The following is a 27,096-nucleotide window of genomic DNA, read 5'->3' as shown; positions in this document are numbered from 1 at the left end:
TAGTTAGATGTTGTTTTAAACTTTCTGGCAATGCTTTTGAAGCAAGTGCATGACGATGCAACATGCAATGCGTTATTATAACTTCCGGTAATTCTCTTTCCATGTGTGAAAAAATCCTGAATTTTTGCCTAACATTGCTGGGGCTCGATCAGTGCATATTGAGCCAATCACATTCATTGGTAATTGATATTTAGTAAAAAAATCTTTGAAGCAATTGAAAACATCAATTCCTCTCGTATTCATCTCCAGTGGCTCACAAAATAGAAATTCTTCTATCACGTCTTTTTCCTTCACATACCTGACAAATACCAAAAGTTGGCTACAATTATCAACATCAGTTGACTCATCCAGTTGCATGCTTTTTTTTAGTGGACTGATTTTTATGTCTTCAATTACTTGCATTAAAATAGCTTCACTGAGAACTTGTATTCGTGATCGTATAATATTATTCGATAATGGAATCTGTTGGATTTTTTAATGTGCTTCCGAATCCAAAACTGTTTTAGCAATAATTAAAGCAGAAGGTTTAATCAACTCTTCAGCGATCGTGTGAAGTTTCTTTCTTTCTTTTCTTTTTTTTTTTTTTGGCACACAAATATGCCACTTGATATGACACTTCTGATAAAGGTTTTTGAAATGCTGGTCCGCACAATTTTAGGATAGTTCCACTGTTATCAAACCGAGCCTTCTTTGACTTCAAGCTATTCATGCTATGCCCTTTTTCCCCACCATGCAGATTGTAGAAATGCTCTAATAACTTTGATGGTTTGAGATTGCTGTTTGAAAATATCTTGGAACACAAGATGCATTGCGGTTGTTGCGTGTCATCTTTTTCGGTCGTGCAGGAAAATCCATAACTGGCATACTTATTGTTCCATTGTCATTTTTTTGACATAGTGGGGTTCACTATAATCGATTTAATTATTTAGAAATAATGCAATATAATGTATATAATGTTTTTATGTTTGTAATATCACTGAATCCTATTCGGCTTGAACGGGCAATTAAGAATGCATTAGTCTCAAGAGGTTTCTGGACAAGTCAGAATACACAATTCACACGTCGCAGACACAAGAGTTGCCTCAACTTGACTCAACCTAACACAGGCGCAGTAGATGCAGATACAAATCTGTGAATCCGTGGATTCCATTCGAGTAGCAGATATTGAACTCAGCGCATGCGTAAGCTGGGATAACGTTCTATGCTTATATTCCCACAAAGTTTTTTTCTTTTCTCCATCACCTAGCTGCCTGTTCGCGTTCGTTTATAGCGTTTCATGCCTTTTCGTAGCGTAGTGTATACTCCCATCGGCACCGGCTCTTTACTGTGTCTTTTGCCGATAAGTGAGCTAGATGCTACCAATTTTTATGAGCTTCAACACTGGGGACATTATTGTAGATTTCAACTATTTATTATAAGATTTCAACTATTCTATTATAAGAATATATTATAAGAATAAATGATATTTAATAATTTTTATGGTTAGGTAGAGGCTTCTCCCGCACCCCCGGTTAAGAACCACTGATCTAAAGGGTATCAAAATTTACCAAAAAAAAAAAAAAAAAAAAAAAAACTTAATATTTATTTGTTTACTTTATTAAACATTTCTTTCAATGTAAGTTAAGTTGCTTCGTTTTATGTGATAATACTTTCTCTTTAATTCTATAAACAGACATAATTTCTTCTTCAGTTACAAAGTTCCGCTGTTAAAGTCCTATAATTGCTGTGTCGAGAATACCGACTAATTTGTCAATCGAAATTTTTTTGTTTTCAATAACCTCTGTATCACTTTCTTCTTTACCAGAAGCGAATTAATGACGAGGAATTTGATTTAAATCATATCAAAGACAGAGTACACCGTGATGAAACACTATATTTAGTAAGGAATTATAAGCGAAATAAAATAAAGACATCTGCCCTAAGATAAGAATAGTGCTGACAGATTAACTTCCAACTCATTGCGTGCCGCGGCATTTCCCCCCCCTCCCAGGCCGCAGAGCAGCGTGAAATTGATAAACAGATTTCAGAATGGTTTGAGAAATAAAGGATATGCCTTTATCCAATTTTTGCAGCAATTCCACTTTTTGTTTAATGGACTTCTAAACATACTTTCGCTTTGTAGATCCTTTACATATTAGTAAATACATATCGGAAATTCTATTTGACATAATCGAAAGTTCAAGCTTACTTTTATATAACTGCTCTAACAGTCTGGAAAAAATAATAAGCTGGATCCAATTCGAAGATTCAGGAACAACGCAATCTGCAACATTAACTGAATTAGATAATTTTAGCTTAGCTTATACTGTGCGTTATACATTAAACGCGCAAGCGTAAACGTATTATGCACATGCGCACACGCATATTCGCAGCTGTAAAAGTCTTATGCGCATGCGTCAACGTGACGCATGCAGAAAGTTTGTAGCTTTGAGGTCCGGATTATAGATCATTCCGGATTATGGGTATCCGAATTAACGACTTTTGACTGTATTTGTTCGGCGTGTTATTGTGTCTTAACTATTTTTATGTGATGAAGATGCAATTGAATCTGACAGTTAATTCTAGGCTAAATAACCTGCATGTTTTCATTTTCTTATTTTATACAGAATTTTTCACTTCTATCTAAATTTAACATATATTAATTTGAAAACATTTAAAAATTGAATCTTTACTTAATTCTTGAAACAGAATAGCTAACAATGTAACCTTTGCACTTTCGGGTAATTTTTTTTTCCAAACTGTCCACTTAGCTATTAAAAAAAAAAAAAAAAAAAAACATATAAATTTAGTAAATTTGGAATAAGATATTTTCTCCTAATTTTTAAGAGTTTAAGCAATTTAGTGAACCAGAGCTAAATTTTCGATTTTTATTTTTTAAAAACATTAGTTTTTAATTTGAGAATTATTTAAAAACATTTTAACTGCATTTTATAGCAGATGTTATAAAACTTGTTTTCTGTATGTCTTCTAAAACATGTACTCTTCCAATCAACCCCAGCCAAACTTTCTCCCACATAACTTATTTATGAATATTTAAAGGGGCTGTATACCTTCAAAGACATTTTTTTTTTTAAGTTTTTGCATTTAATTTTGGCTTTAAAGTAATTAACGATGACAAAAAATGAAGAATCTGAGTTATTTAATGACCATTAATTTTGGAGCAAAGTAAAAACACAAGAAAAAAAAAAAAAAAAAAAAAAAAAAATCTGATGTACACCACATGACTTCCTTGTATGAAATATTAAATTATACACATTTCATTTAAATGTATTGGATTGAATTAAATCTACTTCGTCGACAGCACATAAACCACAATAGAATAAATGCACTCTTTAAAATTCACTATATTTGTTTACCATAGTGACACTCTGGCACTAGCATCACTTAAAAGCGCTATACAGTCAAAAGTCATTAATCCGGACTCGTCGGGACTTCGGCGATTCCGGATTATCGATTTTTTCGGATTATAGATCATCAATTTAAATCTGGTAAAATGGCATGCAGAAATTATAAAATTAAAAATATGAAACCGTAATTTACGAAATAAAGAACAATTATGATCTAAAGGGTATCAAAATTTACAAAAAAAGCTTAATATTTATTTGTTTACTTTATTAAACATTTCTTTCAATGTAAGTTGTTTAAGTTGCTTCGTTTTTTATGTGATAATACATTCTCTTTAATTCTATAAACAGACATAATTTCTTGTTCGGTTACAAAGTTCCGCTGTTCAAGTCCTATAATTGCTGTGTCGAGAACGACTAATTTGTCAATCGAAATTTTTTCGTTTTCAGTAACCTCTGTCACTTTCTTCGGAAGCGAATTATAATGACGAGGCATTTGATTTAAATCATATCAAAGACTGCGTACATCGAGATGAAATACTACATTGAGTAAGCAATTATAAGTCAAATAAAATAAAAACATCTGCTCTTAAGATAAGGATAGTGCTGACGGATCAACTTCCAATTCATTGCACGCCGCCGCATCATTAAAGATAAACAAACGTTAAAGTTTAGATAAACAAAGGATATGCCTTTATCCATTTTTAGATAGAATTTTTAGATAGAAATAGATAATTAGATAATTTTAGCTTAGCTTATCCCGTCCGTTATACATTAAACGTGCATTCGTAAACGTATTTTGCGCACGTGCACACGCAAATTCGTAGCGGTAAAGGTCCGGATTATGGGTGTCCGAATTAACGACTTTTGACCGTATTTCATTCATATTATAACACAGAATGCACAAAATTTATATCATTTGAAGAATTATCGAATCGTTGCCACTTGTTCTATTCAAATACTATAATAAATCTAGAAATATGTATAAAAGAAATTAAGCAAACAAAACAAAAAAGAAAAAATTTTTCACAGACGATTCAGTATTTATCATTCAATTAATTCAGTTCTCACTTCGCGACAAGGCAAAAATACATTAAGACTCAAAATATCTATATTAAAAATTATGAAGTAAATCTTAAACACTTATTTCCTCGAAAAAATTCTAGAAAGGATTAAGCATAATTTAATTCGCAATAATAAATGAAAGCGTTATCTTTGTTCTTGTGAAGCTTAGTCTCTCTAGATTGGCAACAAATCTACTATTCTGCTGTTTCAAATGTAAACAAATATGTTCACCATGTTATTTAAAAATTAGGCTTAACTGCACTTAAACAGCTTTTAAATTGTTGATAACGGTACAAATATTGCTTGCAGATTCAATAAAGGCATAAAAATCTTAACCGCAAGATAAGAACAACTTAATTCAATCATTTTTAAAGCAAAAAAATACACAATTTACAAACATAATAAAGAAACTTAGCTCACTGAGCCGAGTAACAGAGTGGATATATATATATACATACATTTACATACTTTTGGTGCGGCTGATTGCAACCAAAATACAAGGTGCATATCTACATGTTACAGCAGTCCTACATACAACAATGTCGTAGTACATACAAAATTTCAACATTCAGGCTACTCGTTTTTGAGTTATGCGAGATACGTACTGTACGTACTCACAGACGTCACGAAAAATTATCATCAGAATTCATTTTAAATCAGTTTTATAATTTTTTTGGGAGGGAAAGAGTCCTTTATTCTGTCCTTACTTGTGGATGTCACGCAAAAGCATCATTAAATTGCATTGGATAGTGGTCAAAATAGATATTTTCGTTGAAATATGATACCCAAAAATTTTCACGATTACAATAATTTCTTTTTACTTCGTACAAAGAAGTAAAAAGGAATAACCTCAGAAGATTGAAATTTTGTATTTGGGACTGCTATAACATATAGACACGCACGTCCCTTTTTGGGTACGATCGGCCGCACAAAAAGTATATAAATATATGTATATATATTTACTATTGTCTCGGCTCAGTGAGTTCAGTTTCTTTTTTCTTATATGTTTGTAAATTGTGCATCTTTTGCTTTAAGAATGAATGAATTATGTGTTTCTTATCTTCTGGTTAAGGTTTTTATGCCTTTAGTTAACCTGCGTGCTGTAGTTGTAGAATTATCAACAATAAGTTGTTTACTGCGGCTAAGCCTATTTTTGTACCATAGCGGTCATATTTGTTTCAACTTCAAATTTAGCAGAATAATGGATTTGTTGCCGATCTAGCCAACCTAAGCTTTGCAATAACAAAGTAATGTCTTCTTTTATTATTGCGAATTAAATTATGCTTAATGCATTCTAGAATTATCATTTAAGTTATTAAATTATCTCATATACTAACTCGGCATAACGTCCACAACAAATTAAACACAGAGACGATTCAGTATTTCTCATTCAATTAATTCAAGTTCTCACTTCGTGACAAGGCAAAAATACATAAAGACTCAAAATATATATATTAAAAATTACGAAATAAATCTTAAACACTTATTTCCCCCAAAAAAATTCCAGAAAGGATTAAGTATGATTTAATTTGCAATAATAAATGAAGCCGTTATCTTTGTTCTTGTGAAGCTTAGTCTCTCTAGATTGGCAACAAATCTACTATTCTGCTGTTTCAAATGTAAACAAATATGTTCACCATGTTATTTAAAAATTAGGCTTAACTGCACTTAAACAGCTTTTAAATTGTTGATAATTGTACAAATATTGCTTGCAGATTTACTAAAGGCATATAAAAACCTTAACCAGAAGATAAGAACAACACAATTCATTCATTTTTAAAGCAAAAAAATGTACAATTTATAAACATATAAGAGTAATGAAATTGAGATCGCTTAGCCGGGTAACAGAGTGGATATATATATAAATATATTTATACATGTTTGGTGTGGCCGATTGCAAAGGAAATACAAGGTGCACATCTACATATTATAGCAGTCCTATATACAAAATTTCAACGTTCTGAGGCTACTCATTTTTGAGTTATGCGAGATGTGTACATACGTTTGTACAGACGCCACGAAAAATTCTTTTCAGAATTCATTTTAAAGTAGTTTTATAATTTTTTTTGAGGAAAAGTTTTTTATTCTGTCCTTACGTACAGATGTCACACAAAAACATTGTTACACTAAATAAATAAATTAGTAAATAAATTGCATAAGATTTCAATCATAATTTTTATAGATAATGTGGTTCTTGTTAGCATTAATAAATAAATGCATTTAAAGACTTCAAACACTCGAATACCTACTTTTAATCAGTTTGTAAACTTGAAATTTCCCTGATTTATAACTAATGCCCTCTTGTTTTTTAGAATTTACATTTTTTTTTGCTTTCTCGCAGCTTTTAAAATTTTTCCAAGCTTTTTAATGCCAAATCAGGGAATGTCGTTTTGCATTGTGGATACAGTTAACATCAAAACTTTCATACTTGTTTGCAAAGTAGTAATCAATATTTATACCTAATTTACCATATCTATACCTAATGTATACCAATATCTATCTATACCTATAAAAATTAATGAATATTACTCAGTAATAAATAAAAAAAAACACTTATCAGCAATGTAAACATAGAATCAAAACACGAGCGAAAAATGCGTTAATGAATTCATAATGCACAGCTTGAAGTTATGCTAGAACTTTGTTTCGTTGCCATCATAAAAATACTTTTTGGTCTTTAAAATGCAATTAAATAAAGTTTTAAGCCTCAAAAATAAAAGTGAACAACTCTGACACAGCTACTTCAGACTTTAAAGATTTTCATTTTGTGCACTTCCGGCATGCTTTTCGAGGACAAGGTGTCAGATAAAGTATCATAACTTCGGTTTAAATGAACGTAGGAACAAAATTCAAACAGTTTTGGAAACATAAGAAATAAGTCATTGAGCATAAGAAAAAAAAGGGGGGGGAGTGTTTTGACAAAAATCTCGGTTTCTAAGGTATACAGTCACCTTAAAATAAAAAATATTGGAGAATGAGAACTTCAGATTGCAGTCTAACGACTCAAAGACTAACGACATTAAGATTAAAAATTTTGAAATATTAAAATGTTTAAAATGTATCCTATACCAGTCAAATGATATTAGATAGATGGTTAGGTTATTTGAATATCACAAAGCCACAAGGGCTATCTGCGTAAGAGCAGGGATGCTTTCATGGAGGACTTTCTAAGGGAAACTGGCTCGTATTCACATTACACATAAATGGCATTAGAAATATCTTTGTTAATTACAACAAAATGCAAATGTTCATAAGAACTGAAAGTGGATTTATTAATGCATTTTAGCTAATATCAGTTGGACACTTGATTAACAACCAAATAAAGATTTAAATTATTTAGAAGTGCATGCAGTGCTTTTAAATTGCAGATATCAAATATACTCATTTTAAATCGCAATGAGTTTGCTTTTAAATCACAAAACTGCATCTCATTGTGGTGTATTTAATTTATGCCAACTTGATTCACAGTTAATAAAGTAAAAATAAAATTTTGCGACTTCCTGTGTTTCAATTGAATGAGGTCTTAAATTATTTATGAGTCTTTTTAAAGTTGTATACAAGCTGATTCTCTAACTTGAATAGGAAAAATTTGCTAAAATTTTTGCTTTATACAAGGATATATTTAGTATGCTATAGTAGCATCATAAAAATTATGCTCTACATAACTAATATCTTGCATCTCAGTAATTAATTTATTACATAACTAACTACTGAAATTCAAAAACATCCCGCCCATTTTTTTTAAACCTGCACACTTACAAGACAATGTTTTTATATAGACAAAGAAGTCATAAATAAATAAATGATGAAAATTACACTTACTATCAGGCAGTTTATGAATTTTTGGATTAAGACTGTTAAAAAAGCAATGTTTTGTTCCCTCTAAAGCACTTATTCTCTTTTTAGGATCATACTAAAAGAAAAAAAGAAACAGAGTACATATTAAGGTATTCTTCCATATGACAAACAAATCCATTTCTTTAATACATTCTTCTTATTAAAAATTCAACAAAATACTTCAAAATTTTAAAATTATAAACATCAGTTTGCATAAACTATAAAATGGAAAAATACTTTATTTATGTAAAATGCAATGTAAGAAAAAATGAAAAATATTACACGTCTATAATTATTATGAATGTATTAATTTATCACATTAACTCAAATTTATGTATTCTTATTTAAACCAAGTACAAGTAAAACAGTTTCTTGGTAACTGCATTTTTTGGAATAGAATCTAATTCATTTCCAATACAACATTTTTTGAGGCATGCACCACACTAGCCCACAAATAAAACATAATCTCACATCTTAATCCCCCCTTTTAACGGTTTTTATGAGGAAAAAGAAGCTTAGCATACAAGATGAGTTCACATTAAATATGATGCACATATTTAATGTGTACATAAAAAAGATAACTACTTGATCTAAATGCCACAGCTTGTAAAAGTTATTGCCCTTATTCCAAATGGCAAGACACTTGCGAGTTAATGCATTCACTGGGAATGGTCCAAATCCATATGCCATTTAGCCATCTCATTACCAAGAACACCATGGGAAACCAAATTACTCTAAGAAAAGGAATCTCCAATCCAGTTTGGATGAAGAACACCCCAAAGGATGGATCTAAAGGTCTCTTCCCTTATCATCAACTTCTAACAGGACCTACAGGTTGCCAAAGCTATGTCAATCAACTTGACACCACAGTGCCAACAAGTGGCATTTGCAATGAAAGTAAAGTTTCCTTTTAAGGTACAATCAACTCCCAGCTCCTACACTTGGATTAACCTAACCCTACCGGTAGATTAACCTAAGCCTTTCTTTTTAAAAAGAAAGTTTACTTATTGCAAATAATAGGAAAATTATTATCAGAAATAAATGCAAAACTAGAGAATACAAAAAAGTGGGAAAATTACACACGATAACAGCAATGATTCTAGATGGAATCACAGTATTTAGAACATAATTCACATTAGTACATAATTTAAATAATCCTCAGAATACACATTATAGAATTTTTAATACAAAATCCAACCAATGCTTTCTAAGTTTGAATTTAATAATATTGTTATTACAATTAAAGAGTAATGAGATATTATTCTCATTACTCTTTAATGGTAATTACAACAGACTATTTTACTTAGAGTTGTTTCAGTTCTAACGATATTTATTCTTTCATTATTTACAACATGTTCTTTTTCTTGTAAATACAGATTTAATTTCTGTATCCAAATTAATTTATGTTCCATATCAAACTGCTTACAAACACATATAAATTGTTAACAGCATTTTTGTACTGATTTACAGTATGGGTTATTCCTCTCTCCTATGTTTCTTTAAGTAGCCTCAGATTAACTGTAATTATGAGATAAATTTGGACGTCATCCATGGCTAATTATTGAAAATTAAAAAAAGGAGTAAATTATCTTGATACTTATTTTTTTAACTCAAACTGAGCATGTAAGATAAGTATGATGATTTAAGGGCATTTCAGAAGGGTGGGGGAACACTTTGTATTACATTCAGGCAAGTATGGAATTTATTATTACAGTAGGAAATTAAATTAGAAATTACAAATTAGAATTCAGAAAATGCATTTAGAGAATTTAATACTAATCTGATTGTTACAAATTCCAACATTAATCTAAATGAATCTATTTTTTAAGCTTAATTAAAGGTGGAAATAATATCAATTTCAATATGATTAAGGTTAACTGTTTTTAAAATACAGTACAGTGAGGAAGCCATACAAAACACTACAGGAGGAAACACACAAACAGGAAATATAATGGAATTTTCATGTATTTTATGCATCTCACAGCCTAGAAAACATTTTTAGAAATTTAAGTTCTGTTTAAAAAGACACCTTAAAAAAATTATAATAACATTCATTACAGTAACTTATTCTGAAGACAAATCGAAATTCTGAAATAATTCATACTTGCAAAAGAATTATTTCTCATTAGGATCACAGAGCAAAAGAAAGCATTCACTTGATTTTCAATACTTAATTCAAAGAAACAGCTATACATTTTCCTTCCAATTCTATACAGATATATGGGATTAGGTATGGCTAACCAAGATGAAAATTAAATAACCTTGGGGACTGACTAACTTGGAATACTAAATGAAATTTCAGGAAAGTGTATATATATATATATATATATATATATTATAACCTTCTAACTCATCACTCAAGTTTATATATATATATATATATATATATATATATATATAAAACTTGAGTGATGAGTTAGAAGGTTGCATGATATACTTTGCTCAGATGCATACATTTAACAGTGATATCACTTTTGTAAGTATTTTCACAGCAAATGGGATATTTAAATCCTATAATTATGAAAAAGATTTAAAATTTGAAAGCCTGAAATTTTGTACCTTTGTTGTCATGCATATCATTCCTATTTTAAATTAGAAAATACTTAAAACTTTGGAATAACTAATTTTTGACATCCAATAAAAGAATGTGGCTGCTACAATTTCAATGATATCTACAACTTTGATATTATTTCATGACATACCTTACAGCCATGCTGCAAATTTAACTACTGAAATTATTTTCTCCCCTCTATACTTGCTTAATTCAGAAAGATTCTGAAAAATATAAAAATTTGAAACTCTTAATGAAATATTATGTTTGATATTTAAAAATTTTATTTGCATACTTCCTTTACAGAATTTCAGTTATACTTTCTTAATGAATGCAGCTGCATCTTCTAAAACTATATAATTTTTTTCATTCAACACATATTTCAAATTTTAATTTAAAGTAATGGTTTGTTAATATTACTATTATAAACAAGTAATATAAAAAAATTTAAGTCAATTCCTACTTAAGACAACAAGGAAAATTTTTTTTAGTTACTTTTTATTAAAATTTTTTCATTCCTTATTTATGAAGCTGATGGTGGTCTATAATTTCTCATTCTATCCATCTCTTGTAATGCTTCATTAGTGCAAGGAACTTTTCCATTGAGTTTCGAGCAGTCCAGTTCTTCAACTAATATTCCATCTAATGATTTCACATGACTCAAGGCAACATATGATTGACCTGAAGAGTTTTTGTCCTAGATATATTACTGCATTATCTATAGTGCTACCTTGTATCTTATGTACTGTTGTTGCCCATGATAGTATTAATGGTAGCATTCTTCGTTCAGCAGCACTGTAGCTGCGTTTGGTGGGGAATTGCACTGATATTGACTCGATTCTGTGAATACCATTATTGCAAAAGTTCACAGTGACTGATGGAATGTCTTGTGCATACATCTGCGTGCGGCAGAAATTAGATCAATGAATTTCAGTGATGAAGCCAATCGCATCATTAACCAAACCCTTCTTCACATCAATATTTGATCTTAACATCGCTTTAGCTCTGAAGAATATCTCTAATTCTGCAGGAAGATTACTTGTTTTATTGATGTCAGTTGGTATTCTTTTATTCATATTTAATGTTTTGATGTTACGTGTGCATGTGGCATCTAACAACTGGTCATGTGCTTTGATTCTCAATATTGCAATTCACTTTCTTCTGAAGTGTTGTAATACTGCATCATTATGTTTTGTTACTTGGTCGTTGGTCAGGGAGATACATACGTAGTACCTTTTCAATTGAGAACTCCATTCCGCTTGTGTTTGCTGTAGTTTCTTTTCGCATTCTTCGTTTGTGAAGCAAGGAACATTTTAAAGGGTTATACTTTAAACATATATTATTATCCCATTAACATAGCAATATGGGGAGAATTTTTGCTACATAATGGGACATTACATCTGCTTCATCCAAGTCTATAAAACTACAATTCTTTAATTCCATACACTTTGAAAATCTTTAGAACTCAGCTTATACCAGGCTACAGCTTAGTCTTACTGTTGCCACTTATTTTTGTTAAATATTACAATCCCATTTATCACAGTCGTGTACTATTATTTATAAGTTGTTATAAAATTAATTTTACAGCACATGAGAATTCCTAATAAATGGTCATTATTTGTAAGTCTTATATTTAAAATCAGTATATCTTTAGTTTCGATAAACAGGAATAAATAAGTAGGAATTGACTTTGATATGTGGAAAAACTGTGTTAACGTCAAACATCATCCACTACAAGTTTAAAAAAATGTATCTGAGCTTAAGTGGATGAATAAAAAGTATTTTATTAACGACTGAAAATTTGAATAAGATATAGGGAGAATGTGCGCTAATAGTAGGAATTTAAAAGGAATTCAAGAGAATGTTTTACTATTTGGATTTGAGAACATTTAGAATTTATCCCTGCTCTAGCAAAACTAATCACATACATTCTAGGAAAAGAGTGGAGGAAAGAAATCATCACTATTCTAAGCTTAAGTATATTTCATTTAGATGATTCAACAGCTTTTCTTATTACCTTTATCACCCAGTCATTCATATCATAAACATTATCTCTGAGTTTCTGTTACTTTTATTATAACATAAATTATCTTTTTAATGCATAAAAGGTGCCTGCTGTTGAAGAAAATGGCTTTTAAGCTAAAAAACATTTCAGTGCACACCCTTTCAGTTGGACATGAGAGAAGGAACTCATTCTTTTTTTTTTTTTTTTTTTTTTTTACATTTTCTGTACTCGTTAAAAAGATGCCATTCTTTTAAATATGAATAAAAAGTTCTTGAAAAAGAATCATACAAAGAAAAAAAAAATTCCCCTCCTAAACTTTTATACCTATACTAACAGATACTGCAGACCTAAGATTATAATTCTTTGAAAATGCAAGCTACTGTAACATTTTTGATAATACTTACTTTTAATAACTGATACAATAGATCCATCCCATCAGAGCTTAATGAAATTCTGTTATGCAGTGGTTCAACACTACATACACAAAATTCATACTGGTGAAAATCTTCATTTGTGCTTATACCAGGCCATGTTTCTTCAGTAGGTTTCCCTAATGTGCCAAAAATAAGACTTAGTTCATCTTCTACTGTTGACCCAGGAAAGAGAGCAAGTCCTTTTACCATTTCAAAAAATATACAGCCAACACCCCTATAGAAGAAATACTTTATAAAATTTATGAAAAATGTTATAACTTATGGACACTAGAGAATTGTGAACCAGATATGAAATGCCAATGCCAATGATTATAAGTTACGGAGTGCCTATGGTTCAAAACCATGTACCTGCAAATCAGAAAAATATCTAAGTAGTGAGCAGAAATAGGAAAATTGCATAATTGGCACACTAGAGGGTGCTACATTAGCTCGAGAAAGTTTGGGGATCGGAAAAATCAAGTTTTTATTTATTTATTTATTTGAAGTTTTATGATTTAAAACTTTACTTTTTTGTATTTTTTTAACTTTAATTTTTTATTTATTTATTTATTTTTATAACACATAAATATGACAGTAAAGCAAAAAGCAGAAAGGAAAGATTTTACAGATTAATAGGCTCACTGGCATATGGCACAAATCATAGTGAAGTAAAGATTAAATTTTCGTGATGAAATATATAGGCAGAAATTTATTTCTGCGGGCATGATGTGATTAAATAGTGAACAGGTTGATAAGAATGCAGGGCAGCCACTTTTCAGTAATATTGGAGTAGGAGAAAGCAATTATGGCAGAGCAATTACATGGCAGTATGTCCTTCATGGGCTGGGTGCTCGAACTGAGAAGAAAAAGGGTATGTCTATGCCTTTTAGCTGGAGGATAGATGTCATATTCATGTCCGATGATGGAGAGAGGTCTTTTCTGCGAGCTGCGAATAGCAGGATCGTAGGCTGGTAATTGCTGAAGTGTACGGTTATCAATCTGTTCAATTTTGAGGAATAAATTTTGACTAAGTTTTTAAATAACAACATTTATGGGTTTAATATTAAGATCCGAATGAATCACATCACTGCGGACATAATAGGCTGCATTAAAGGGACATGTGACATATAGACTGGTGAAATGCAACTATTTCGGGGCAAAGGTTATTACAGTATAACTTTTCTCAAAATAAAAGTATACTCTAAATTCTTTTTTCATTTAAAATAGACAGCTTGTAGATTATATAAAACATATAAAATATAAATTTAAAGCTTAATGTTTTTAAAAATCAGCTGTTTACTTTCTCTTACCTTTGATGTATCTTTTGTGACAGTGTGCTAGTTTGGTACACTTTTCTTAAAAAATACAAATTTTGCATGATAGTTAGAAACATATCATTTAAGAATAAGCAGTATTTTACATTTTACTTAAAAAGAAAAAATATTAAAAATAAATTAGTAAAATGATTTGAAAATCATAGAAAAAATTGTATGAAATTTTTAATACAGTCAAAAGTCGTTAATCCGGACTCGTCGGGACTTCGGTGATTCCGGATTATAGATCATCAGTTTAAATCTGGTAAGATGGCATGCAGAAATTATAAAATTAAAAACATGAAACCATAATTTACGAAATAGAGAACAATTATAATCTAAAAAGCATCAAAATTTACAAAAAAAAAACTTAATATTTATTTGTTTACTTAATTAAACATTTCTTTCAATGTAAGTTGTTTAAGTTGCTTCGTTTTTTATGTGATAATACTTTCTCTTTAGTTTTATAAACAGACATAATTTCTTGTTCAGTTACAAAGTTCCGCTGTTCAAGTCCTATAATTGCTGTGTCGAGAATACCGAGTAATTTGTCAATCGAAATTTTTTCGTTTTCAATAACCTCTGTGTCACTTTCTTCATTATCGGAAGCGAATTATAATGACGAAGAATTTGATTTAAATCATATCAAAGACGGAGTACATCGAGATGAAATACTACATTTAGTAAGGAATTATAAACCAAATAAAATAAAAACATCTGCCCTGAAGATAAGGGTAGTGCTGACAGATCAACTTCTAGTTCATTGTGCGCCGTGACGTTTCCACCCCCCCCACACACACACCCGCAGAGCAGCGTGAAATTGATAAACAGATTTCAGAATGGTTAGATAAACAAAGGATATATGCCTTTATCCATTTTTTGCAGCAATTCCACTTTTTGTTTAATGGACTTCTAAAGATACTTTCGCTTTGTAGATCCTTTACATATTGGTAAATATATATCAGAAATTCTATTTGACATAATCGAAAGTTCAAGCTTACTTTTATAAAACTGCTCTAACAGTCTGCAAAAAAAAAAAAAAAATAAGCCGGATCCAATTCGAAGATTAAGGAACAACGCAATCTGCAACATTAACTGAATTAGATAATTTTAGATTAGCTTATACCGTCCGTTGTACATTAAATGTGCAAGCGTAAATGTATTATGCGCATGCGCACACTTGCAGCCATAAAGGTCTTACGCGCATGCTTCAACGCGACGCATGCGCAGAAAGTTTGTAGCTTGTAGCTTTTGTGGAGCAATTCATAACGGAGGCGATGAGGCTGTACTACTCCGACGTTAATTCACCCCCCTCACCCCCGCTAACTGTGATTGGACTTGATCAAAAAAAAAAAAAAAACAAGGAGAAACATTCTCTCCTTGTATGACTCACTTCTCGCGTTATGCAATGGACAGTAAACAACGTTTGTAATCATCGCTATATTTTTTTCTTCTAATACCTAATAAATTAGTTATTTTGTGTTTGCTAATATAATGATCGTGTTCCTTACATCGGCAGCTTGGATTACACTTTATTAAGGTAAGAACTTTAATTCTGTTTTATTCATCTGCTCGTCTCGATTTAGCAAAGTTGTAACAGTAAACAGAAATGAACCACGAATACCTTCAACAAAAGATTATGAGACCGAAAATATGTTTACTTCAACTAAATGCATAAAATATATCGAGATAAGCCATTAAGAATAAAAAACAGAAAATATACTTTACCATAAATTATCGCTGGATAATCTGAAAAAAGGAAAAGCCAAGCCTGTCTTCAAAAGCGAAACAAAACTGCATAGATGCGTACTGCGCATTCGAAATACAGAAGCAGAAATGGCTACTAGCTGCGAAAATAAATATTCGATCATGAAACTAAACAATAACAACTATCAAGTATGGAAATACAAACTTGAAATGATCCTGAAAAAGGAAAATTTATGGGATTTAATAGCAGATGATACACCAAAAGAAATAAACGTCAAATGGAGAAAATGAGATGAACAAGCACAAGCTACCATTAGTTTACTCGTAGAAGACAACCAAATCGTACACATAAGAAATAAAACGACAGCCAAAGAAATATGGAATGAATTACAGAAAATACATGAAAGAAAGAATCTTTCCAGCAAACTTTACCTTCTGAGAAAGCTGTATATGTTAAAAGCAGAAAACGAATACAAACTCGAAGAACACGTCAACAAAATGCTCGAAATCGTAGACGAACTGCGAGGAATCGGTGAAGAAATAAAGGACAGTCACATTTCAGCGCTCTTACTAAGCGGCTTACCAAAGAGCTACGAAAATCTCATTACAGTGTTAGAAGCACGTCCAGAAGAAGAACTAACGCTGGAATACGTAAAAACGAAACTCATCGACGAATGCCTGAGAAGAAAAGAAGGCACACGAGCAGAAGAAACGACTGCCTTCAAAACGAATTTTAGCACAAAATTCAAGCATTTAAATCAACGAAGATGCAATTATTGCAAAAAAATAGGACACTTAGAAAAAGAGTGCAGATTCTTAAATAACCACAAAGAAAAAGATAAAAACGAAAGTAACTCATTTTTCAAGAATAAAAAGCAAACGAATAAAGGAAACTACGGAAATAAACAGAAAACGAATGTTGCTGTAAACAAGGATACACATGAAGATGAAAACGAAAATAAGAATCATGAGAAGACTGAGAATTACACGTTCGAAGTCACCAGGGAAAGAAAATCTCAAAACTCAAACTGGTCAGTTGACTCAGGTGCTACTTGTCATATGACCGATAACATAAATTTTTTCACCAAATTGGATAGAAGCAAAACTGAGCAGATAACAATTGCTAACGGCACGCAGATAAGTCCGAAGGTATAGAAGAAGGATACTTACAACTGTACAGACGATGAAGATAACGAAACAGAAGTGAGACTCGTAGATGTTCTGTACATTCCTGACTTAGAAGGAGGAGACACGTAGATGTTCTGTATGTTCCTGACTTAGAAGGAGGATTGATATCCATAAGAAAAATTACAAAGAAAGGATTTACAGTTGAATTTGAAGAAGATATTTGCAGAATAAAGAAGAAAAATAAAACCATAGGAATTGCTAAAGCAGAAGGAAATTTATACACCATAGTTGAATCGCAAAGAAGAAAAGCCAAAATTGCAGCTGCAGAAAGAAGAGAAAATAGTATAGATCTTTGGCATAGAAGGCTAGAACACAGAAATTATGAAGCAATCAAGAGGCTAAAGAATGATGACCTGGCAACCGGAATAAGAATTGACGGAGAAGCCAAAAAGGAAAAAGAATGCGAATGCTGTATCAGAGGCAAAATGACTGAATTGCCGTATCCCAAGCTAAACAACTATAGAGCGAAATCAGTTCTAGACTTGATACATTCAGATATTTGTGGACCAATCGGTACGACATCACTAGGAGGAAAGAAATACTTCATAACATTCATCGACGATCATTCGAGATACACAATGATGTATCTGCTAGCTACAAAAGATGAAGCTATCTCCAAGTTAAAACAATTTGTAACCATGACGAAGAACAAATTTGGAAAGAAGCCAAAAGTCTTAAGAACAGACAATGGAGGAGAATATACAAGCAAAGAGATTGAAGACTATCTAAAGGAAGAGGAAATCGAACATCAAACCTTCATAGCATATTCACTGCAACAGAACGGTAGAGCAGAAAGAAAAAATCGATACTTAATGGAAATGACAAGATGCCTGCTACTCGATTCAGGACTCAAAAGAGAATTTTGGGGTGAAGCCGTAATGACAGCCACCTATGTACAAAACAGGCTACCATCAAGATCAGTTGAAAAAACACCGTATGAACTATGGAATACTAAGAAGCTGAATCTAAGCCATATCAGAGTTTTCGGGAGCACAGCTTATTGTCGAGTTCCAAAGCAGAAAAGAAGCAAACTAGACGAAAGAGCAGAAAAAGGAATTCTTGTTGGATATAGTGACCGTACTAAAGGATATAGAATTTACATGCCACATGCAAACAATGTCGTGATCAGAAGAAGCGTAATATTCGTTGAAAACAAAAAAGAAGAAATGCCTCATCAATTAAATGATCAGCATGAGGAAATAGAATGGCCTTTTAAAGAAAATAAATTGACAGAACCACCTCCAAATGATATTACAGAGGAAGTAATTGAAACAGAAGAAATTCCCCCATTACCGAGAAGATCCCACAGAACGACTAAAGGAATCCCACCAAACAGATTCTCGTACATGGCTAAGAATGAAGAAATCAAAGTTCCCAAAGACTGGGAAGAACTGCAAACTTTTCCTACCAAAGAAAAGGAACTGTGGTTAAAAGCTACGAAAGAAGAAATGGAAGCACTGAAGGGGAACAAAACATGGGAACTAGTCGATCTTCCAAAAGGAAAGAAAGCAACTGGAAACAAATGGACATTTAAAACAAAATCCGACACTTCAGGAAATATTATCAGATATAAAGCTCGTTTAGTAGCTAAAGGATATTGCCAAAAATTTGGGCACGACTACGACGAAACATTCGCACCAGTCGTAAAGTATACAACAATAAGGACTATTTTGGCAATAGCAGCTCAAAAGAAAATGCACGTACATCACTTCGATGTAAAAACAGCTTTTCTATATGGAGATCTGAAAGAAAATATATATATGAAGCAACCAGAAGGCTACATCTCTGCTTCAGAAGCAAATAAAGTCTGTAAACTGAATAAAAGTATCTACGGACTAAAACAGGCAGCCAGAAACTGGAATCACAAGGTAGCTGAAATCCTGCGCAAACAAGGATACGTTCAAGGAAAGGCTGATCCATGTTCCTTCACACTAATCGAGAAAAACGCAAGAACTTACATCATCGTTTACGTTGATGACATATTAGTCGCGAGCGACAAATGTGAATCAATTCAAGAAGTTGAACGAATTTTCAAAGAATACTTCGACATTCGAAATCTTGGAGAAGTGTCTACATATCTAGGAATTGAAATCGAAAGAGAAAAAGACGGAAACTTTAAATTTCATCAAGCTAACGAGATTAAGAGTATGATCGAAAAATTCGACGGAGTGTCACCAAAGAAACTAAGCTATACACCCATGACTACGAATTTTACGAAGAACCAAAACAACCAGGATGACGTTTTTCCCGATAATCGGAAGTATAGGGAAGCAGTGGGAGCACTTTTATATTTAGCAACAGTATCAAGACCTGACATTGCAAATTCTGTTGGAATACTTAGCAGAAAAGTAGAAAATACATCAACATCGGACTGGAACGGTATCATTAAAATCATACGATATTTGAGAGCGACAATTAATTACAAATTACATCTAAAATCCAATGGTGCACCATTCATCAAAGCTTACAGTGACGCTGATTGGGCAGAAGATACCTCTGACAGAAAATCCACATCCGGATATATATTTCAAATAGGAAACAGTACGGTATCATGGGGAAGCAAGAAACAAAATTGTGTCGCCCTATCTTCGACAGAAGCCGAATACATCGCTCTAGCCTTAACATTGCAGGAGCTACAATGGATTAGACAACTGATGGGAGATTTAGGTTTCGCTCAACAGGAAGCGAACATCGTATTCGCGGACAATATATCATGCATAAATCTTTCCAGAAAAGAGAAAGGAAGCAGTTACACCAAACACATCGATGTGAAATATCACTACGTATGTGATCTACAAAGTCAAGGGATTGTTAAATTAATACACTGCAACAGTAAAATGATGTATGCAGACATGTTCACGAAACCTTTGCCCAGACAACAGCTGGAATTTTTATTAAAAGGAATCGGCCTTACTTCGGACAAAACAACTCATCGAATAGGGAGATTGTGGAGCAATTCATAACGGAGGCGATGAGGCTGTACTACTCGGACGTTAATTCACCCCCCCCCCCTTACCCCGGCTAACTGTGATTGGACTTGATCCAAAAAAAAAAAAAAAAAAAACAAGGAGAAACATTCTCTCCTTGTATGACTCACTTCTCGCGTTATGCAATGGACAGTAAACAACGCTTGTAATCATCGCTATATTTTTGCTTCTAATACCTAATAAATTTGTTATTTTGTGTTTGCTAATATAATGATCGTGTTCCTTACATGGGCAGCTTGGATTACACTTTATTAAGGTAAGAACTTTAATTCTGTTTTATTCATCTGCTCGTCTCGATTTAGCGAAGTTGTAACAGTAAACAGAAATGAACCACGAATATCTTCAGCTTTGAGGTCCGGATTATAGATCATTCCGGATTATGGGTGTCTGAATTAACGACTTTTTACTGTATATCCAAAACTAATGATCATAAATTTTATATCCTGCGTATTTTCAAAGAAATAGTTAAGATAAACAACTGTGAGAAATTTAACCCATTAACGAGCCCGTCCCTTGGAACGAAATGCTTTGAAAATGGCCATGTTGTCAGTCAACAAACCCCTTCAAAAACAAAATCGCTTTCGTTTTCTGAAATCTCTCTAAGATGGCCCAGCCTAGGGCAGTATGTTTGCTTCCCCTTAGTGTGATGGATAAGCCATCAAATTGCCTTCCCGCTATTGAATGGCAAGAAGCACTTGTTGGGTTTAGTTTCGTCTTTCCTCTTTCTTTGTACTTGTAGTTTGTAGACTTGTTTCTTTTAATATATGACATCCGAATTTTCCAAAATCTTTTTAGGATTTTAGCTTCCAAGCTAGTAAATTTTCAATTATTCGACATGTTTTATTGGGCAGTATTTTAAGAAAGATCATTATTTATTTTTTTACACAATTTTTTTACTATTTACTTATCTATTTTATTTAGTTTTAGTAGGCCAATTTATTTTGGGAAATTAAATTTTAATCCATTCTTTTACCGACTCAGTTTTTATCACATTATAAGTCCATATATATTTACGATGACAATACAATATTTATCAGGAATTTTTGGAAAATTTGGCATATGTATTTATATTTTAGCGTTGAATTTTTTCCACAAGTTGTTCGTTAACAGTCGAGCTCATCTTTGTAAACGCTTGATCTTTTCAGCATGGAATTGGCAAGCAATAATCTTCCTAATGTTTTTCAGGATTTTATAGCAATTTCTAGAATTTTGGCGGTTTTCTACAAATATTTTGTTAAGTTTAGCTATTAGTACTGAATGACATAGAATACAAGAATAATTATAGTCAATTTAAATATATTTCTATTCTATTGAAGTCTATTTCAATAAATTTCTATTTTCATTTAAAATTTGTCATTATTAGCACCTCCCGAAGTTTTATGCAATCATGGGATTTTCCGAATTCTATTAGGTCATTAGCATAATTTCAAGGCCTAATAGAGAAGTGATAATATAGAAAGACAATGTCTTAAGTACCAATAGCCAAGTATTTGTAATTAAATAAAAATAAATATTGAATACCAGCTGCTTTTTTTATTTATTTTTAGTCATATAACAAAAGATAAACAAGAATACTATTACATCTAAGAATTATTTAGTAAATTATTTTGCTAATTTTATACGAATGAAGAAACATGGTAAAAATGTTCTAATGATTGAATTCACCATTAAAAATCAAACAAACCCCAAAATTCCTTTTTCCCAAAACTGCGTAAAATGTTTTGATTAAATATGATTTGAATGAGTTTTGCAATTCTGTTTTAAGTGAAATAAATTAGGATATAAATATTAGGATATAAAGTATTATTAGTAATAATTTTTATATTATAACTTAGCAGAATATCATTTACTGTTAAAAACTATATCTAAAAAAATTAAATTTTGTAAAAGAATAGAAAATATAATTTACTGTTCCATTTTGTCCTTTATGAATCTATTTATATAAAAATGGAATCTGGCTAGGGAATTTATGACTTATATATGAACTAAAAATTGGTATCTTGAAAAAACTTTCAGAATATGAAAAGTGTATATTCTGTGATATTAGCGTAGTAATCATACTTCTGTATACGTAAATGTAGTTTATAATTACCAGCATAAGTATCATAATGGATTTTATTAAAACGACGAAAACTGAATGCATGATCCTAGCATTATCAAACTACAGCTCTTTATCCCGTTAAGTATTGCTTGGGTCGTAACCAATAGGAGTTTTATTTTTGAAATATTTCTGCGGTACTATTTTTAGAACAGATTGAGGACTTTAAAGAACAAGTACATTTTAGCAATATGCAACATTAATGATATAGTTCAAATGTTATTGAACAGCTGTACGATTTGTAACTGGCACTGGAAGAAGCAAAATTTATCTGATGATAAAATCTTCATTTAATAAATTAATAGAGAATGATACAGGGTGAGCTGCTGGTCAGCATGTTAGTTACATACGAAAGCTAAACTACTTTCTTTTTTTCCCCCGACAGTGAGGCAGCCAATCCACTGGGGTAGTTAGCAAAGGCAAACTACTATTTGTTTGTACAAAAACTGTACTTAAAGCTTACAGCTTATTTAAAATAAATTCCGTATACTGAATACAGCTCCCCTGAAAAGCGCTATTTTCTATCTTATTTGTTTTAGATTTCAGATTAAATGAAAATAATCAGTTCTGTTTCTCAGAGACGGGATTCCTGCCTGTTTGTTTTTCGTGGTTTTCTACATGTGTAACCCAGTTTCCCACTGAAAGGGCTCCACGAAGGCCCATAGCTCTTGTAAATAAATAGTGGAAAAAATATAAATTCACGTAGATTTAATGTAAAGTAACATCGACTGATCGATGTGTAACTTTTGCATTGAAGAGGGGGAAAAAAAGAAAACTGCAGTTTTTGACACCATTAGGAGTCATACATTAAAAAAAGAGATTATTCAGTCTAGTAGAAAAGGAGAATATGACAGAATAGATGTGGGCCATTTGCATAAGGTGAGGAATGCTTTCGTGAAGGATTTTCGTAGGAAAGCTGACTTGTATTTGCATTCCACAGGTGGAAAACCACGAAAACAAATCATGCGCTCAACATTTTCGCCTGGGATCGAATACCGGTTGAACTAACAGTATTCGGCTGTCCCAGATGGGACTTTTACACTTACAAAGAGCCTTTCTCTTAAGAACTGTTTATCACCTCTTTCCTTCCCCAATGTTAGGTTTTTGTCGTTATTAGGGGACGTTGTTTACTGTTGTTTGATTTCAATGAATAAAGGCAAAGCAGACAAAGCCTCTCAACCTGAAAGATAAAATGCCTTCAGGTAGGATTTATAGGAAACTGGTTCGCGTTCGTTTCATGCATCAGGGAATTTCATGCATCTGAATTTTGTTTATGTTTCTTTCATTTAGCTCAAAACATACAAGTACTCTCTATTTTAAGAAAAGAATGTTTTTGGGGAGTACTTTATAAGGGTAAATTACTTGTATTAATGTTACACATGGAGGGAAAATCACGAAAAGATCCATACACTTAGCTGGTTCATCAGTATTCGGAGCCAGGTTTAATTACTGTGGTTCAATGACCTTAATCACTTGTGTTCTAATGGCCCTCATGAGCTTTGCATTTTTGTTGATCAGGCTAATTTATGTCGAAATCACACGAAATTTACCAAAATTTAAAAACTGCTTTCTGATGAAATATTCCAGTAATTTTGATTTATCAGAAATTTCGAAATGTGTCAGGTTTCTGGAGTATGTGTACATGTGAGCATATAACATTTAAATTTAGTCATTTACAACATAAATCATATAGCATATCTTTTATGATACATTGAGTAATCTTCAGTGCTATGTAATAATATGTGGTCCTAAATATGAAAGTATGTGAAACTTAAATTAGGAATAATAGCAAATCATTCCATAGAAATATGCCACGCCAGTATTAGTCTAGAAAGGATCAATTATGTATAAATATTGTAGTAGGCATGTCAGGTAACAATTTGTCAGCAGTATAGATATCATTAATTTAAAGGAGATAATAACAATATGTGTGCCTTTTGTTTTAGCATAGTTTTGCTCCCGTTAATTTTAAGCTAAACATATCACTTGAAATAAATTTCTTTCTAAAATCAGAGGGATATTATTAACAATTTTTCTTTATAAATATAAAGTTTATCCTTTATTATATAAATAATTGAAATGCTTAAATTTGGCATTCTAATAAATATTTTATCTTAACTTTCTGAAACATTGAATTTATTTTAAAATGTATAAAAATGAATTAAATCCTGAATTTTTTCCAGTCTTATGATAATAAAATTTTAGAATCATCAGTTTATATATCCGTATATATTATAAGAAAGTATCTCATTCTTTTTTGAGGGCTCTTGTGATGTAAGTGATAGTAGACCGGACTAGCATTCGGAAGGTCTGCGGTTTGTATCCATGCAAGAGCATAGAGGATTTTTCGTATTTTGTCCTCAGAAAAATGGAATGTATGGAAACGTGATAGACGATAATTTGTGAACACATGAATTAGGCTGACAGAGTCTCGTGCTTCTTCTCTTTGACCCTATAAGAGGGACAAAATAAGGAATTATGCCATTCTCCCTATGTTGCTACAAATGGATGTTCTTCTAATTAGAATTTGGAAGACATTGTTGGTAGAAGAATAATGACACCACTGCTAAATTTTTGCATTTCTTGCTTCGAAAAATCCAAGGTCTGCCTATTATTCCGCCTTTCTCAAATTTACTTTTTCTGGTATCGCTTTTCCATTACACTATGTTGATAGGTAAAACATTTTTTACATAATTTACGTTAAGTAAGGGTTTTTTACATAAATTACATAAAACGTCTTTTACATAATTTACGTTCAAGTTACATTAAATTACAATTTTCGGAATTAAACCTCCTACATATGGGTTCCCTCTTTTTTGATATTTCTAGTAAAATTATATTAGAAGATAATATAATCAATATTTCTTTAGTAAATAAATTATTATTATCTTACTTTGCACAAGTATTACAAAAAACTTCTTTTTGAGCTAAGTGAATTTTAGATCATTCAACATACATATATACCGCATTTTATAATTTTATTACACAAAAGTTTTATACCTTAGAGAGTATATCTTTTCTAGTAGATTTCGTATTGCTTGAATTTTGAGGGAAAAGCAAAGCAAAGTCAAGATTTCTACAAATAAAACCAATAACAAAAATGTACTTTCCTCCATTCAGTGCTGTATCTCTTTACTGACACGTGCATGTGATTATGGCAAAGCCTCAAGGGCTATCTGCCTAAGGGGAGGGATGCCTTCATGGAGGACTTTCTATGGGAAACTGGCTCGTATACACGTTAAACATGGGGAAAACCACGAAAACGCCCATGCAGCCAGCCCGTTCGCAGGATTCGAACCTCGGACCGAACCACCAGTGTTCAGCGACTTTACCACTCGGCCGCTGGTGGGCCTCTCTTTACTGACGAATTAACACCAATAGATAGGCTGTTTTCTCCTGAAGGTTCGGCGTTTCTGTTAACGATTAGGGGAAACCGGAAAAGCAATAAAATAATTTTTCACTCATGAATCGGCATCTTCAAGAAGCATCGACTCCCAGTGAGTAAAAGCGACCATATGGGAAGATGTATTTTAGCATAAAATGGTTTGCAAATCCAAATAACATTAATTTAGAGATATTTTTATCGATGTAATATATAATTCTTAGATAAAAGTATAAAAGTAAGTAAAAGGGGGCGATGTAGGGTGTTTTTCGCTACTTTTAATTTTTAGAATAGGGCCCCAAACATATTACTGTCATCTCTGTATTTAGATTTGCTAACTTTACTAAAGCACGAGATATCTATCTTCTAAGATCAAAATATTTCACTTCCAGCGAACTTTCTAAGGAAAACTTACATGCATTTAGGTTTACATATAGAGAAAACCATGAAAATTCCATGCAGCTGATCTATTCCTTCGTGGAAAATAGAAGCCTACGAGAATTGATAGTGTTGTGTTGCTTCAGCGACTAGATTTCTCACTTTGATTTTGGAATTAGAAATATAATTACAAAGATCTCCACTAGAGGAGATCATAATTCATTATTTTTTCACACATATAAAATCTGGTTAAATATGTTTCCTCGTTTATAAATTATAGAAGTTTTTTTTCAATAATTCCTGATATTTTAAAGAAAATTTTCATGTATTTTTTTTTTTTTTTTCTTGTAGCAGGTTTAAATAATCGTTGATTGAAATCACACTAATTTTACCTAACAATCAGAAAGTGACACAAATGACGTGAACTCTTTCATAATTATATTACTCATCAGCATTAAAAAAAACTTAACTTGGGTTAAAGATTACCTCAGAAGAGATTTTTTAAATTTCTTAATTTAGATGCCATACAGTCTGGTAATACATATCTATTAATACATAATAATAAGTCTAGTTATACTAACTTTACTAACTTTGCCGATAAGACCGCTAAATATTAGTTGTTCGATTTGGTTTCAAACTCAGACGAACGAATGCGATGGCTGTGTGGTATTTTTCCATGTATAACATGAGTATGAGCTATTCATTAGAAAGTCTTCTATGAAGGCACCTTTCTCCTTAAAAGCAGATAGTCCTCGTGTGTTTTGCTGTATTCAAATAATCCTAGCCTTCAAACTATGACACCTATCACTCTAAATCAAGATGAAAGTT

At 31.8% G+C, this 27,096-nt stretch overlaps 1 protein-coding gene across 5 annotated transcripts in view; it reads right to left on the bottom strand.

Moving 5' to 3' along the window:
• LOC118203454 (cyclin-dependent kinase 17-like) overlaps positions 1 to 27,096 on the bottom strand; it is a 286,968-nt gene that overhangs the window by 10,749 nt on the left and 249,123 nt on the right. For all 5 annotated transcript variants that reach the window (XM_085823207.1, XM_085823211.1, XM_085823224.1 and 2 more), the window contains 2 exons: positions 13,207 to 13,450; positions 8,232 to 8,322 (listed from right to left, as the gene is read on the bottom strand). In XM_085823207.1, coding sequence (XP_085679333.1) covers positions 8,232 to 8,322; positions 13,207 to 13,450 — 335 coding nt within the window. The remainder of the gene's footprint in view (positions 1 to 8,231; positions 8,323 to 13,206; positions 13,451 to 27,096) is intronic.

This window comes from Stegodyphus dumicola, chromosome 1 (assembly GCF_044657685.1).
Source record: "Stegodyphus dumicola isolate Sdum_Otavi_A_Nest chromosome 1, ASM4465768v1".
NCBI lineage: Eukaryota > Metazoa > Arthropoda > Arachnida > Araneae > Eresidae > Stegodyphus > Stegodyphus dumicola.
This window is presented reverse-complemented; position numbering and strand designations above follow the sequence as displayed.